The 15,438-nt window shown below is 47.0% G+C and overlaps 1 protein-coding gene and 1 long non-coding RNA gene across 4 annotated transcripts in view; one reads left to right on the forward strand and one right to left on the reverse strand.

Annotated features, from left to right (window-relative positions):
* Positions 1 to 15,438, reverse strand: part of RECQL5 (RecQ like helicase 5) — a 37,538-nt gene that overhangs the window by 14,258 nt on the left and 7,842 nt on the right. For all 3 annotated transcript variants that reach the window (XM_082370975.1, XM_082370974.1, XM_082370973.1), the window contains exon 7: positions 8,353 to 8,432. In XM_082370975.1, the coding sequence (XP_082227101.1) occupies positions 8,353 to 8,432 (80 nt within the window). The remainder of the gene's footprint in view (positions 1 to 8,352; positions 8,433 to 15,438) is intronic.
* On the forward strand, positions 4,439 to 5,583 carry LOC309617963. The gene is made up of 3 exons (XR_014238224.1): positions 4,439 to 4,546; positions 4,627 to 4,702; positions 5,571 to 5,583. It is a non-coding gene; the product is annotated as an uncharacterized lncRNA (long non-coding RNA).

Consider the following 15,438-nt stretch of genomic DNA (forward strand, 5'->3'; position numbering starts at 1 on the left):
GTAAGAGAGGTAAGGCCCTGACTATTGTCCATAACCTGCATCCAGGCTCAGGCCACTGGGTCTTCCCAAACTTCTGCAGTAAGAGAGGTGAGGCCCCTACTATTGTCCGTAACCTGCATCCTGACCGCTCCGTCCTTTCCCCAACGTGTGCCGGACTGTCTGCATTCAAATCCTCGCCCTCCCACCCCCGCCAGCTACGAAACGGAGGTCAGTGACTCAGCCTCTCCAAGCCATGTTTCCTCCCCTGTGAAATGGGGCTAATCCTGGTCCCCACCTCCTGGGATAAACCCAGATGACCTTGGCACAGTGCTGGGCATATGCTAAGACTGATATGAAGCATCGTTATCTGCCCCTCTAAACAGGGGGCCGAGCCAGAGCAATGTGGACTCGCTTAAGGACTGGGCCTGATGACATGCAACACTGCCTGGCCTCTTTCCCTTCAGTTTACTTCCTCTCCCACAGAACTTTCCAGGTAGAGCTACAAAGCCAGGAACGAGGGCAGGGGAGGTAGAGGCTCACGCGGTACCCCGCCTCCCCCCCCCGCCCCGCGACACACACACACAACCCTGGTCCGCCGGGGCCATAAAGAAGTCTGCGTTTTTTATACTCCTCTGTCATCTTGGCCTGTGCAGCCCATGCTCTGCCTGCCTTGAGGCAGAGCCCCATCTACTCAGAAAACAGGGAGTGGAGAGGGGATGCCAGCCCCTGCCACTCCTCTGCGGCCCCACCATCTCCAGCTGACAGGCAGGCAGGCAGGAGAAGCGCTCTCTGGTTGGTTTCACTTCCTGGTGTCCAGGGACTTCTCTGATGGGTTTGGTTTGGGTTAAAGACCCAGAGAGGAGTGCTTCCATAGAAAATAAAAGAAATTCAAGAATCTGTCTGTACTCTCTACTACCCCCACCACACCACAAAAGAATGGGATTCGTAAAAATAATGATAACCATAATAATACTTGCAACAATGGTGAGGATGAAGATAGCTAAAATTCACTGAGGACTCATCCCCGCTCAGGCAGTGCCTTAAGCATTTTGATGCAGATAAATTCATTTAGTCATCACGACAACCTCAATGCCAAATGTACCATTATTATCCCCATTTTAAAGATGAGGAAATAGGTAACTTCCCTAAATTTGACCAGCTGAAAAGTGGCAGAGCCAGCCTCTGGGCGCCCCCCCCACCTGGCTCCAGAGCCCCTGCTCACCACACCCGGTGCCCTAGGCCTCCAGCTGTAGTATTGATAAGGCTCTCACTCCATTATCCACCACCTACAATACCAACCCTAGATCCCAAACAGCCACACCCCAAACTCTGGGGCCCTCCCTCCCAGAAGAAAAACAGAGGGAGGGTGGGAGGATGTGAAGCCCCGCCCTTTCCAGTCCCAGCGCCAACAGCTGGAGGGTCCCCAGGAAGCCCTCCGTTCAGGAGACGCTCCAACGGTGCAGCAGCCAGATCCTCGTGTGACTTTTCCTTAAGTGAGTTACATCAGCATCAAGGACATCCTTCCTCACTGTGGGTGAGGCTGAGCCTCTTTTCTAGAAAACATTCAGGCTCCCTGGTCCAGCTGCCAAGAAGTCAGCAGACCTGGGCACCGACAGGTTGACAGGAGGTTCATTCGCGTTTTCCTCCTCCAGGCCAGGCAGTACTTAACTGCTGACTCCAAATAAGATTCTGTCCCTCCCCTTGGAGGGCTTACGGGGGCACGCTGAGACCCACCACCAATGGCTCCCCTGAAGCTGTCACGCCAGGTCCCAGGCAGGCTCCGATCCCACTCGGCTCAACCAACCAGATCTGCTCCAGCGCAAGAGCAGCCTGACGTACGTACTCTGGCTGGTCCTCTGGGGAAGATGGGTATCGACAGGAGGCAGCAATTCCCCCATCATGGCAAAGAATAAACAGGTACAGCAAGGCAGGTGGTGACCATGGAAGGGGTGGCCATCAGGCCGTCTGAGCCCCAGAGAACATCTGGCTGACTCTGGCTGCCACACCTCTCTGTTCCCACCGCCATGCCACCCTGGACCAAGCCGCCAGCAGCGTCTGCCTGAGGTCCCTGCCGCAGCGTCCCAGCCGGTCTCGGCGCTGATCTCCCCGGCCTCGTCACACCTTCCCCGCCCGTGGCCTCTGCTCCACCACTGACCACGACTGTGGTCTCTCGGTCCCTCACAAGGGTTTCACTCTACACTTCAGATCTGTGCAGTTTACTGTCCATATGTTATGCCTTATTAGAATCTACAGTAAAGCCACCGGTGCAAGAATCTTATTAGCAAAACTTGGCAGAGCAGACAAAACAGTTTTCTCCTGTTTTCCCAAACATTAACATTTGAAAGCAATCTACAGATAACAATCTTCAAGACGACATATTTGCTTGTGGGTAATAACAAACTGCAGACCATAAAAAACTGAGGACAGGGAGTTCCCTGGTGGCCTAGTGGTTAGGATTCTGGGCTTCCACTGCCGTGGCCTGGGTTCAATCCCTGGTCAGGGAACTGAGATCCCTCAAGCCGCGCAGCAATAACAAAATAATAATTTAAAAAATAAAAGTTAAAAAAAAAAAAAAAACTGAAGACAAATTAATTTTGTCCTTAGGAAAAGTCTCCTCGCTCTCCTTGGGAAGCGGCTGCCTACCCTGGAACACTGTCTCCTCATTCTAACTCTTACGTCGGCTTCCCATCTCAACTTCAACATCGCTCCTCCCGGGGGAGTCCCCTCAGGCCCCGGGCCAGGCTATGCCATGGGCACCACCAGCATTCTCTACCTCTTCCCATCACATCATTCCCCTTGTGGTGATCATTTCAGAAGGTTTTTCTGATCAGGGCCAGCAGTTAATTGAAAAAGTCAATTAAAGCAACGTTTGTGTACCCGAGACATACATTCTCTACACCTCTCATTTGAAATGGAAACATACAGATGCACATTCCTTGGCCAATCTTTTTGATGCAGGGCCGAGGTCTTTTCTCCGAGTGTGGGTTTGCTGACCAGAGTTCCTGAATTGTCTATTTGCTAATTTTGATTTCTTTAAGGCGGAATAAGAACTTGAAGACATCTGCAAGGAAACCTGAGTGTGAAATACTTCTGCATTTTTAGGAAATGTTTACAGTTGTCTTGTCCACATCTATTTTTGACAGGAACAGCTGGGTCCAAACCCCAAAGCAGTAACTTCTTAGCTGTGTGACCTTGGGTAAGTTACTTAACCTCTCTGTGCCTGTTCCCCAGTTGTAAAACTGGAGTTTCAGCTTTTATCACTACTTCACTTTTATGTAATGTTAAGTGCAATTATGTAATTACAATAACAAGTACAACTGCCACAAAACAGGTTTGGGAACAAGCAGCTGACGCTTAATAAGCATCCAACTAAGCTAATGGAGCAGAAGTCCGAGGGTGTGCTGAGACCAGCCTGCTGGCTCTGAGCATTCGGCAGGCCAAGGGCATTAGTCAGAGTGTTTTACAGAAGGAAATGCAAAGCGGCAGGTAAGCCAAGGTCAATTAAGCCAGGAGAGTTAAGAAGGACTTCACGGAACTTGCCCATCATCTCCTCCAGCCCCGGCTGCATGTCAGAATCACACGATGATGGCTTCCCTGGTGCCGCAGTGGTTAAGAATCCACCTGCCAATGCCGGGGACACATGTTTGAGCCCTGGTCCAGGAAGATCCCACATGCCGCGGAGCAACAAAGCCCACGCGCCACAACTACTGAGCCTGAGCTCTAGAGCCTGCGAGCCACAACTGTTGATGCCTGCGTGCCTAGAGTCCGTGCTCCGCAACGAGAAGCCACCGCAACGAGAAGCCCGCGCACCACAACGAAGAGTAGCTCCCACTCCCCTCAACTAGAGAAAGCCCACGTGCAGCAACGAAGACCCAACGCAGCCAAAAATTAAAATAATAAATTAAATAAATTAAAAAAAAAAGAAAACATTAAATTAACAAAAAAAAAGGAGAATCACCCGACGAGCTTTACCAAGCACAGGGCTCTGACAAGCCCAGAGGCTGATCTCTGTGCTACCAGGTGGGGCCTGGGCACTGGCGTTCAGAAAAGCTCCCAGATGATTGGAACAGGCAGGGTTGAGGACGGGTACCCTAGAATGTAACCCCTGGGAGGGCAGGGCCTGCCTCTCTCGCTCACGACTGGACACGCAGCACCTGGCGCAGTTCCTGGCCACCGTGGGCACTCGACTCCTGTCTTTCAAGGAGGGAATGGCAGCCACCAGGTTCCACGAGCAGGGGCACAGGCCCCACTCCTGCTTCCCAGCTGCCCCATCACACCAGGGGGTGGGAACCCACACGAAGCAGCTGCGGCCGGGCCTAAGCGGCACACAAAAACACCAAGGGAGAAGCTGGGCCTCCACAGGAACCCGGGGCCTCAATGGTGACAAACACCCACATGCTGGTTCCAGGAGGTGCCAGCTGGACCTGTGGTTAATCATCAACCCGGCGCCACAGGAAGTGAGCGGCCATGCGTGGCAGCCCCAGCCCTGGGGCCTCCCGAGCTCTGGGCAGGTCCTTTCAGTAGACGGGTCATCCGGATTGAGAGGAGGGGCAGGACCCAGCCACAGGTGAGGTGGACGGGAGGCCTGGGGCAAGGGCCCCGGATCCAGTCTCTTCCCCCACCCACCCCAAGTCTGACCTCTCTCAGCCAGGACACCTCAACCCACGCGCCCTGAGCAGCCCCCCAAAACAGCATCACAAGAGGGCAGAACGCGGCGGAGGGGGTAAGTGCGAAAGGCTGAAAAGAGAACGCGGTTGCTAGGCAACGGGCCCTAGCCCACCTTTGTTTGCTCTGGTGACAGCAAGCAGGTCTGGTCAGGGGCAATCAGCAATGCGGCCACCTTTTCCTCCCAAGAGTTGCTTCTCTGAGTCACGGTGCAGCTCTGGTCACCTGGCGGCTTCTTCAGCTCAGGCCCCACAAAGCGTGGGGCCTGAAGGATTACCCTGATCCGCCTGCCCTCTCTTAGGACACAGGAGTATAAACAGCAGACCCAGGTAATGGCTCCTTCCTTCTCTGCCTTTACTCCCTGCAACTGGCTACAGACGCACAGCCTGCCCATCTCAGCTGTGTTTCAAGATTAGTTAGTCCTTCTGTTTTCACCTGCCTCTAAGGAAGCCTACAGAGGCCTCAGCTTGAGACCATCCACTCCTGGGCTCCTGTGCTGATCTCTCAAAATGCTTCCCAAATGTTTGGCAACCGAGGCAGGAAACCCAGGAAGGGTCTGTAGTGCTGCTTTTTAGATTCTGGCTGAGCGGTTCTCAGGGATGGGAAAGAAAGTCCTGCTCACAGCAGGGCTGTTCAGGAAAGGACTGGAGAAGCCAGAGGCAGCCTCCAGGAAGAACTCAAGGGACCCCCCCCCCCTCTTGGTGCCAGTCCCTGCTTTTGCTTCTACAGAGGAAGAAAGCTCATTTGTTGCTTGCTGGAGGCATCGAGCCCAATGACCCACCATCCCTTCAATGCCCGCTAGCTGCAGAGGTGGCCACCGTTCTCTGAGATCGCACCAGAGGGTGAAGCTGGGGGCAGGGAGTAGCACCTGGGACAGGGCCTTGGAGAAGCCCCTGCACTCAGGGCCTCTGTCCCCACTTTTCCAGGTTCACATGGACAGACTACTAACAAAACGCGCCTGGAAGGATGAGTTCTGGCAGAACCCCTTGGACCAGGGGGGCCTGGTAGTGATCTGCTTGTTCATCATTATGGTCCTGTTTCTCATCTTGTTTGCTATTGTGTTTGGTTTACTCCCCCCACTCGATAGGGTCAACCAGCGTGAAGAGTCGTGACCTGACTTTCTGCGGGCCAAGAAGGGGGCCACTGTTAATACACTCTCAAAACACCATGTACCTTTTCTCCAAAGCCCTTTTAACAGTCTGGAATTATACATTTTTCATGTGATTATCGGATAAGTGCCTGTCTTCCCCACTGGTCCAAGCAACAAAAAGCAGGGGCTGGGTCTCTTTCTGTTCCCCATTGTACCCCCTTTTCTGATGTGCCCTCGCACAGAGTCAGTATCAATCAATATTTGCTGGTTGAATAAATGAATGAATGAACAAATGAGCAAACGAATGGATAAACAGAGGGATGCTGGGCCGTTGGCTCCCCCAGCCTGGAGACCCCAGGAGATGACAGAGCCCAGTACAACCTAGGCCTAAACCAAAGCTGTTTTGCCCATCTCAGACAGGGTCCAGAGGCCTCTAGGCTGGAGGAAGGTTGCTTTGAACCTAATTACTGTTCCTTTTTACACGCAAAGGTAAATTTGGCCCTGTCATAAATAATCAAGTGCATTTCATGGCCACACTCAGAGAAAGTAGCTGCACGCAAAGGAGAGGAAGCCAACTGGACGCCCCACGCTGGCCTCATTCATGTGACCCAAGTGTCTTTTCCCTTGGTCCCAGAGATGCCCAGGTATCCCCCACAGGGTCCTCCAGCCCCCATGCACCCCAAACCCTACAACGCAGCCCTTGTAGAAGTGTCCCCGCCTCTGCCAAAGCCACCAGGCAGGCCTGTCCCTCGCTGCCAAGTGCCCTCCCTTTGCAAACAGCTGCTTCAACATCAACCTCAAACCAGGCTATTCTTAGAAAAGGGGCAAGTATCTGGTGAGGAAGGGGCTGTGCCTTCGTGCTATATACCATTTATGCAATGAAGAAACATTCCTTTTTACTCAAAGAGCAATTTCAAATCCAGCCACACCAGCCGTGCTCACTCCGTCCCAGGGCCTGGAAGTCCTGGAATCTGACACCCCTGTGTGTAGCAAATGAGATAGAAGAGATGAGGCTGCACACGGGGCAACAGGAGGCCCACCGACGCCCGGACCCCTGACACTCTAACAGGCCCCAGCTCTCTGGTATGAGACAGAAAGCAGAGGGCCCTGGGAGGACCTGTCCTCTTGCCTGGCGAGTTGCTGCAGCCCAGAGGCATACGGCAGAGCTAAGCTTCCAGACAGCTCCACAGAGCCTCAGACTCACCCCAAACAAGACCCCGGTCAGGGTGACTTCCAGCAGAGGGGACTCTGACAGCAAGCAAGGACACTGAGCCCTTTCATGACAAGCGCTTTACTCAAGGGACCAAAGAAGGCCTGATTTAGCAACTCACTATGTTAGTGCCTGAAAAGGGCTCTGGTTGCAATGGCTGTGGGCAAGGGTGCCAACCACCTCTGCTGGGTGTGGTCTTGCCACAGAGGCCAAATGAGACATGGCGTCTTGGAGAAGGAAATAGGCTCCTTCAGCCTAGGAGCCACCGACCTGGTGAACAGGAGGGGGCGGGAATCAGAACACATGGCCCAAATAAGTGCCTCTCTGGTTTCCAGAAGAAAGCCCCAAACATCTGGTGGGCACCACCAGTGCCAGGCACCTAATCAACTCCATGCTTCAAGAATCCAGTCTTGCAAAAACCAAGATGGCATGTGTGTATGAAAATGTGCGTATCACTGAAAATTGGGAAATGGGGGATTAGTGGCATCCGTGAGGGATCTTAGTTCCCTGACTAGGGATTGAACCCCGGCCCTCGGCAGTGAAAGCACCGAGTCCTAACCACTGGACCGCCAGGGAACTCCCAACCACGACCTCTCTGGACAGTGGTCTGTTCATCTCTTAAGTCTGAAGCAATCAATTCTGCCTCATCTACCTTACAGCGTTGTCCAACGAGATCTGACCAGTGAGAGCAGAGGAATCAAAGAGGTTTTTCGAGCAAAGGGCTACACAAATGCAAGTGCTCCCAGCTTGTCCAGAACGCTCTGGAGGTCCCTCACACAGTGCGCCCACAGCTGCTCGTGCCCAGGGCTCTCCCTGCCACAACCTGCCTGTCGCTGAGCAGCTATCAGGCTCTTTCATGGCCCCCACCGCCAGCAGATGCAGATCAAAGAGCTAAGTGGGTTCCAAGTAGGCAGGCTGGTGTTATGTTAGAAAAGTTGATTTCTCTCCAAGCACATTACCGCCCCTGCCCTCCCAAGACATAAGCTGGGCCACATGTCTCTGTTTGGGTCTGGGATGAGAGTGACTACTCCACAAGTGAAGCCAGTGGTACAGCTCAGTGGCACGTGATGACCACAATGCCAATGGCTCAGAGCTGGTCACATCTCTCGGAACTGAGGCACCCATGGTGCCAGCCACTCCAGAAGTGGGTGGAGTGGGATGGGTGGATGAGCACCCAAAATACTCAACAAATCCTCACAGTGCCAGAGTTTCTGGGGCCTTCCACAGAAAGGTGGGAGGGTACCAACTTCCATGCTCCAACAGGAAATATTCCCACACGATGGCTTTCAGCAGGCAGGGGTCCCTTGGTGGCCCAAGAACTGCCCTATGTTAGCTGGTTAACTAGCGGTGCTGGGAGAGGAAAAGATCTCACTAACACTTGTTTCCACACACAAGATAAGTCACTCACCCCGATTCTTCACAGAAGGCCACCAGGGCATCAAAGGCCAAGACAGCAGCTTTATCGGATGCTTTGTTCCCTCTCTTTTCCTGTAGACAAGAAACAACCATTCAGTAAAAGTCTTACATAGTTGGACTACCCTGTAGCCCAACAAATGGTGAGAGAGAAAAATATCAAATGACACTAATAAAGCCATTCACAAAACAGAGTCCCCACACCTGACCATGCATCGGAATCACCTGGGTAACTTTAAAAGACCTGAGGCCCCATTCAGCAAGACTACTGAATTGAACTTTCTGAACCTGGAGCTCCAGGGAGTTTATATTTTCAAAAAGCTGCTCAGGTGATTCTCATGCAAAGGGCCCGGGGAATGGCATTTGGGAATCACTGTATAATATGACCTAATTTAATAGGAATTAAATATATATACGAGTGTGTGAAGGAACATACTAACCTCTGTATGTGTGGAAGGACATACACTAAACGTTGACAGTCATTACTTCTGAGTGTTGGGATTATGCATTATTTGCCTTTTGGTACATGGCTATTTGTTAAATTTTCCTTTTAAAAAATTGTGAAGGGACTTCCCTGGCCGTCCAGTGGTTAAGACTTTGCCTTTCAATGCAGCGGTTGCGGGTTTGATCCCTGGTTGGGGAGCTAAGATCCCACATGCCTCGCAACCAAAACAGCAAAACGTAAAACAGAAGCAATATTGTAACAAATTCAATAAAGACTTTAAAAATGGTCCACATCAAAAAAAAAAAATCTTAAAAAAAAAAATTGTGAAAAATTTTAAAATACAGAAGAGCCAAGAAAATATAGCAGACACTAATACCCAGGACATTCTCTATTGCCTTTCTGCTTCTGGAAGTTGAATGGTTCCCATCTCCCGAACACACAAATACACATACTTCCTCTACTTCCATTCTCCCAATACATTTATATCACGATTTCTTATTACATCACAATTTCCCTTAAGGTGATTCTTCAGAGCTAACCACGTGATTATATTTTTACTATTTCCCATGATCACATATCCTTCGACAACATTGTTTCTCCTGAAATTAACAGCTGACCTGTTTTTTCATTTCCTTAGATTTCAGTGCATCACGAATACCCGCCCAAATGTTCTGATGTAATGAAAAATTCACTTCGGTAAGGAGGGGGCCAATGATGGCAAGGTCCAGTTTTATCTTTGGAAACATCCTTCCTGGTGTCTTCCGTCCCCGTGTTCGACCTGGGCCTCTGCTCGCCAGGCCTGGTGCACAGCTGAGACTACCCTTCGCTCTCGTCCTAGGACACTCCCTTTGCCTCGCTCCTGGGTCAGGTCTCCATCTTCCTTTCCTAGTTGACTGCCTCTGCAGTGGAGAACATCCTTTAGTAGCTTCTCCAAAGGAGAAAGTTTCTTGAAATCGTCTGTCTGAAAATGTCTTTATCCTACTTTCACACTAACTGGTTGGCTGGGTAGGAAGTTCTAGATTGGATGGTTTATTTAGCATTTGGAAGCACTGTTTCTCGTTTCCAGTATTACAATGGTGAAAACTGGTGCTCTTTGGACTCCCCGTCCTCCATGTAACACTCTCTGGAAGCTTTCTGGATCATCTCTTTTTTATTTATTTTTTATTAAAAAAATTTTTTTTTCACTGCGTTGGGTCTTCATTGCTGTGCACAGGCTTTCTCTAGTTGCAGTGAGCGGGGGCTACCTTTCATTGCAGTGCACGGGCTTTTCATTGTGGTGGCTTCTCTTGTTGCAGAGCACAGGCTCTAGGCACATGGGCTTCAGTAGTTGTGGCACACAGGCTCAGTAGTTGTGGCGCACAGGCTTAGTCGCTCTGCGGCATGTGGGATCTTCCCGGACCAGGGCTTGAACCTGTGTCCCCTGCATTGGCAGGTGGATTCTTAACCACTGCGCCACCAGGGAAGCCCCTGGATCATCTCTTTATCTCAAATGATCTCAAATGTCTCAATGATGAGCCCAGTGTGAGCTCTTGTAATTCACTGTGTTAGTAGGTTTTCAATAAATACCTTATACCTAATCACCTTACCGAAATCTTTTCCTTGTCTAATTTGAACTTCAGACAAGTTAATCACACTCCCTTAGGTCATGGCAAACTATCATCCTTGGTCCTCGCAAGGCTCCTTCGTTCCCAATCGCTACTTGCATCCACCTTCTCTCCCGTCATTCAAATTTACTCATTTATTCAATAAGCACTTATTAAGCACTTAACTACATTCCCAGCACTGAGCTAGGCATTAATTACAGCTACAGAAAGGTTCCTGCTGTCATGGAACTTACATTTCAATATAGCAAACCTATAAAGTCAAACAGTAATAAATATGCTTTTTATAAAAAGGAAGATATGAGACTTCCTGGGCCCCCAGCTATGCCTATTACTCTATGGGGAGTATTTACTATCATTTCTTCTTCACTTCCCATTGCTGGATATTTAGTTTGTTTCCGATTTTCTGTCCTCATGATCAATTCTACCATTCAAGCCCTTGAGCGCATGAGCTTACGCACTGCCACTTTTATTTACTTATTTATTTTTGGCTGCATTTTTTGGTCTTCTTTGCTGCGTGCGGGCTTTCTCGAGTTGCAGCGAGTGCGGGCTACTCCCCGTTGAGGTGGGCGGGCTTCTCATTGCGGTGGCTTCTCTTGTTCCGGAGCACAGGCTCTAGGGTGCGCGGGCTCAGTAGCTGTGGCACACGGGCTTAGTTACTCCGTGGCATGTGGGATCTACCCGGACCAGGGATTGAACCCGTGTCCCCTGCATTGGCAGGTGGATTCTTAACCACTGCGCCCCCAGGCAAGTCCCCACTGCCACTCTTATTTCAGGCGATTTGGTTCCAGAAATAGGATATCTAGGTCAAAGGGTATCTGTATTTTAAAATTTAAATAGATATTGCTAGATTGCTTCCCCCCAAAAGACTGTAACACTGCATTTTTCTCTTGGCAAAGTGTAGGCCCTCTTTCTTTCACATGCCCACTAGCAACAGGAGTTTGAGCTCTTTTACACGTGTGTCAAATCATTTTACTTTAATTTTCGTTTACCTGATTACTACCGAATTTGAACATCTTTGGACGAGGATTTGGATGAGCTTTTCTGGGAACTTTCCTTTCATATCCTTTTGTTTTTCTTGTCAGTTGGTGAAAGCTCTCTACTTATTCTCAGCTTTAACCTTTTGTTTGCCTTTTACATTAAATATTTTTCCAGATCTACAGTCTATTTGTTTACGGTATCTTTCACCACGTATATTTTTTCCATAGGTTCAGCATTTATAGAAACTTAAGATTTTTTATATATTCAAATATTTGGTTTTTTAAGACAGCTTTCTGGATTTTTAATTTTCATTACAACAATATCTTCACCATATCTCCAGCCCTAGGTGGCACACTGGACTAAATTTTGTTTAGTTTTTACATGAGGTCCTTAATCTGTCTTTTATATAAGGTGTCAAGTGGGGCACTTTTATTTTATTCCTGCGGTGTCAGCACCAGCTATTAGACAATTCATTCTTTTCCCATTAAACTGAATTATCAGCTTCATCAATATTAAATGATGTATTCTAGGACCTTTTTTTTTTTTTTGGTTTGTTTGTTCTTTGAATTTATTTATTTTTTATACAGCAGGTTCTTATCTATTTTATACATATTAGTGTATATATGTCAATCCCAATCTCCCAATTCATCCCACCACCACCACCGCCCCCCCCCCCGCCACTTTCCCCCCTTGGTGTCCATACGTTTGTTCTCTACATCTGTGTCTCTATTTCTGCCCTGCAAACCAATTCATCTGTACCATTTTTATAATAAATCGGTGTTGAATTTTGTCAAAAGCTTTTTCTGCATCTATTGAGATGATCATATGGTTTTTATTCTTCAGTTTGTTAATATGGTGTATCACATTGATTGATTTGCGTATATTGAAGAATCCTTGCATCCCTGGGATAAATCCCACTTGATCATGGTGTATGATCCTTTTAATGTGTTGCTGGATTCTGTTTGCTAGTATTTTGTTGAGGATTTTTGCATCTATATTCATCAGTGATATTGGTCTGTAATTTTCTTTTTTTGTGACATCTTTGTCTGGTTTTGGTATCAGGGTGATGGTGGCCTCGTAGAACGAGTTTGGGAGTGTTCCTCTGCAATTTTTTGGAAGAGTTTGAGAAGGATGGGTGTTAGCTCTTCTCTAAATGTTTGAAAGAATTCACCTGTGAAGCCATCCGGTCCTGGACTTTTGTTTGTGGGAAGATTTTTGTTGTTGTTGTTGGAAGATTTTTAATCACAGTTTCAATTTTATTACTTGTGCTTGGTCTGTTCATATTTTCTATTTCTTCCTGGTTCAGTCTTGGAAGGTTATACCTTTCCAAGAACTTGTCCATTTCTTCCAGGTTGTCCATTTTATTGGCATAGAGTTGCTTGTAGTAGTCTCTTATGATGCTTTGTATTTCTGCAGTGTCCATTGTAACTTCTCCTTTCTCATTTCTAATTTTATTGATTTGAGTCCTCTCCCTCTTTTTCTTGATGAGTCTGGCTAAAGGTTTATCAATTTTGTTTATCTTCTCAAAGAACCACTTTTTAGTTTTATTGATCTTTGCTACTGTTTTGTTTCTATTTCATTTATTTCTGCTCTGATCTTTATGATTTCTTTTCTTCTACTAACTTTGGGTTTTGTTTGTTCTTCTTTCTCTAGTTCCTTTAGGTGTTAAGGTTAGATTGTTTATTTGAGATTTTTCTTGTTTCTTGAGGTAGGATTGTATTGCTATAAACTTCCCTCTTACAACTGGTTTTGCTGCATCCCATAGGTTTTTTTTTTTTTAAATTAATAGCTACTCTATTTATTTATTTATTTATTTATTTTTAGCTGTGTTGGGTCTTCGTTTCGTGCGAGGGCTTTCTCCAGTTGCGGCAAGCGGGGGCCACTCTTCATCGTGGTGCGGGGGCCACTCTTCATCGCGGTGCGCGGGCCTCTCACTATCACGGCCCCCCCCGTTGCAGGGCACAGGCTCCAGACGCGCAGGCTCAGCAGCTGTGGCTCACGGGCCCAGTTGCTCCACGGCATGTGGGATCTTCCCAGACCAGGGCTCGAACCCGTGTCCCCTGCATTAGCAGGCAGATTCTCAACCGCTGCGCCACCAGGGAAGCCCTCCCATAGGTTTTTGATCATCGTGTTTTCATTGTTATTTGTTTCTAGGTATTTTTTTATTTCCTCTGATTTCTTCAGTGATCTCTTGGTTATTTAGTGACATATCGTTTAGCCTCCATGTGTTTGTGTTTTTTATGTTTTTTTTCCCCTGTAATTGATTTCTAATCTCATAGCGTTGTGGTCGGAAAAGATGCTTGATATGATCTCAATTTTCTTAAATTTATCAAGGCTTGATTTGTGACCCAAGATGTGATCTATCTTGGAGAATGTTCTGTGTGCACTTGAGAAGAAAGTGTAATCTGCTGTTTTTGGATGGAATGTCCTATAAATATAAATTAAATCTGGTCTATTGTGTCATTTAAAGGTTGTGTTCCCTCATTAATTTTCTGTCTGGATGATCTGTCCATTGGTGTAAGTGAGGTGTTAAAGTCCCCCACTATTATTGTGTTACTGTCGATTTCCTCTTTTACAGCTGTTAGCATTTGCCTTATGAATTGAGGTGCTCCTATGTTGGGTACATATATATTTATAATTGTTATATCTTCTTCTTGGATTGAACCCTTGATCATTATGCAGTGTCCTTCCTTGTCTCTTGTAACATTCTTTAAAGTCTCTTTTATCTAATATGAGTATTGGTACTCCAGCTTTCTTTTGATTTCCATTTGCATGGAATATCTTTTTCCATCCCCTCACTTTCAGTCTGTATGTGTCCCTAGGTCTGAAGTGGGTCTCTTGTAGACAGCGTATATATGGGTCTTGTTTTTGTATCCATTCAGTGAGCCTGTGTCTTTTGGCTGGAGCATTTAACCCATTGACATTTAAGGTAATTATCGATATGTATGTTCCTATTACCATTTTCTTAATTGTTTTGGGTTTGTTTTTGTAGGTCCTTTTCTTCTCTTGTGTTTCCCACTTAGAGAGGTTCCTTTAGCATTTGTTGTAGAGCTGGTTTGGTAGTGCTGAATTCTCTTAGCTTTTGCTTGTCTGTAAAGCTTTTGATTTCTCCATTGAACCTGAATGAGATCCTTACCGGGTAGAGTAATCTTGGTTGTAGGTTCTTCCCTTTCATCACTTTAAATATATCGTGCCACTCCCTTCTGGCTTGTAGAGTTTCTGCTGAGAAAACAGCTGTTAACCTTATGGGAGTCCCCTTGTATGTTATTTGTTGTTTTTTCTAGGACCTATTTTCTAATTCTCTCGTCTGTTCCAATAACTGTTACTGTATTACATGGATTTGATCAGGGTGGCAGCACAGCATATTCTGATGCTGGGTTAAGCACATTCCCTTCATCATTCTCCTTTTTCATACTTTTCCTGGCTGTTCTTGAGCACTTATTCTTGCACATAAATTCTAAGATTCTACTTCCCAATAAAAGTCTTTTGGGATTTCAATTGGGACTTCATGAAATATTTATATTAACTTTGAGGAGAAAAGACAGTTTTAAGTCTTCCCAATCACTTTTGTATCTGTTCAGAGTTTGTTTTCTTTCAATGAGATTTTAGTTTTCTTCATCTAAATCAGTGGCTCTCATCCCTGGCTGCATATTAACATCAACTGGGGAGGTTTTAAAAAAAAGTCTCTTGATAAGAACCAGTAACATTTACTTCTAGGTATTTTATAAGTTTTATTCTTGCAAATTAAACATGTTTTCATTTCTATTCCTAGGTATTTACAGTAATGTTTCTCTTACATTCAGCCATCTTGCCAAGTTTTCTTATGAATCCTAGTAGATTTCTAGTAGAGTCTTTGGGGTTTTCTAGGCAGACATTTGTTAAAATTTCTATCTGCTGGGGTCTTATCTCCTTGTCACTGTGAGTTTATATACTTTTCATACTTTTATTGTCCTTTTGGTGGGGATCAGGAATAAGCCCTTGTGTTCAATCTTTCTTATAAGGAAAAGTCGATGTGTATCCATTTGCAACGTCACACATTATGTTTTAGGGGGGT

This window comes from Balaenoptera borealis (genome assembly GCF_965194805.1).
Source record: "Balaenoptera borealis genome assembly, chromosome: 20".
In the NCBI taxonomy this organism is placed as follows: Eukaryota; Metazoa; Chordata; class Mammalia; order Artiodactyla; family Balaenopteridae; genus Balaenoptera; species Balaenoptera borealis.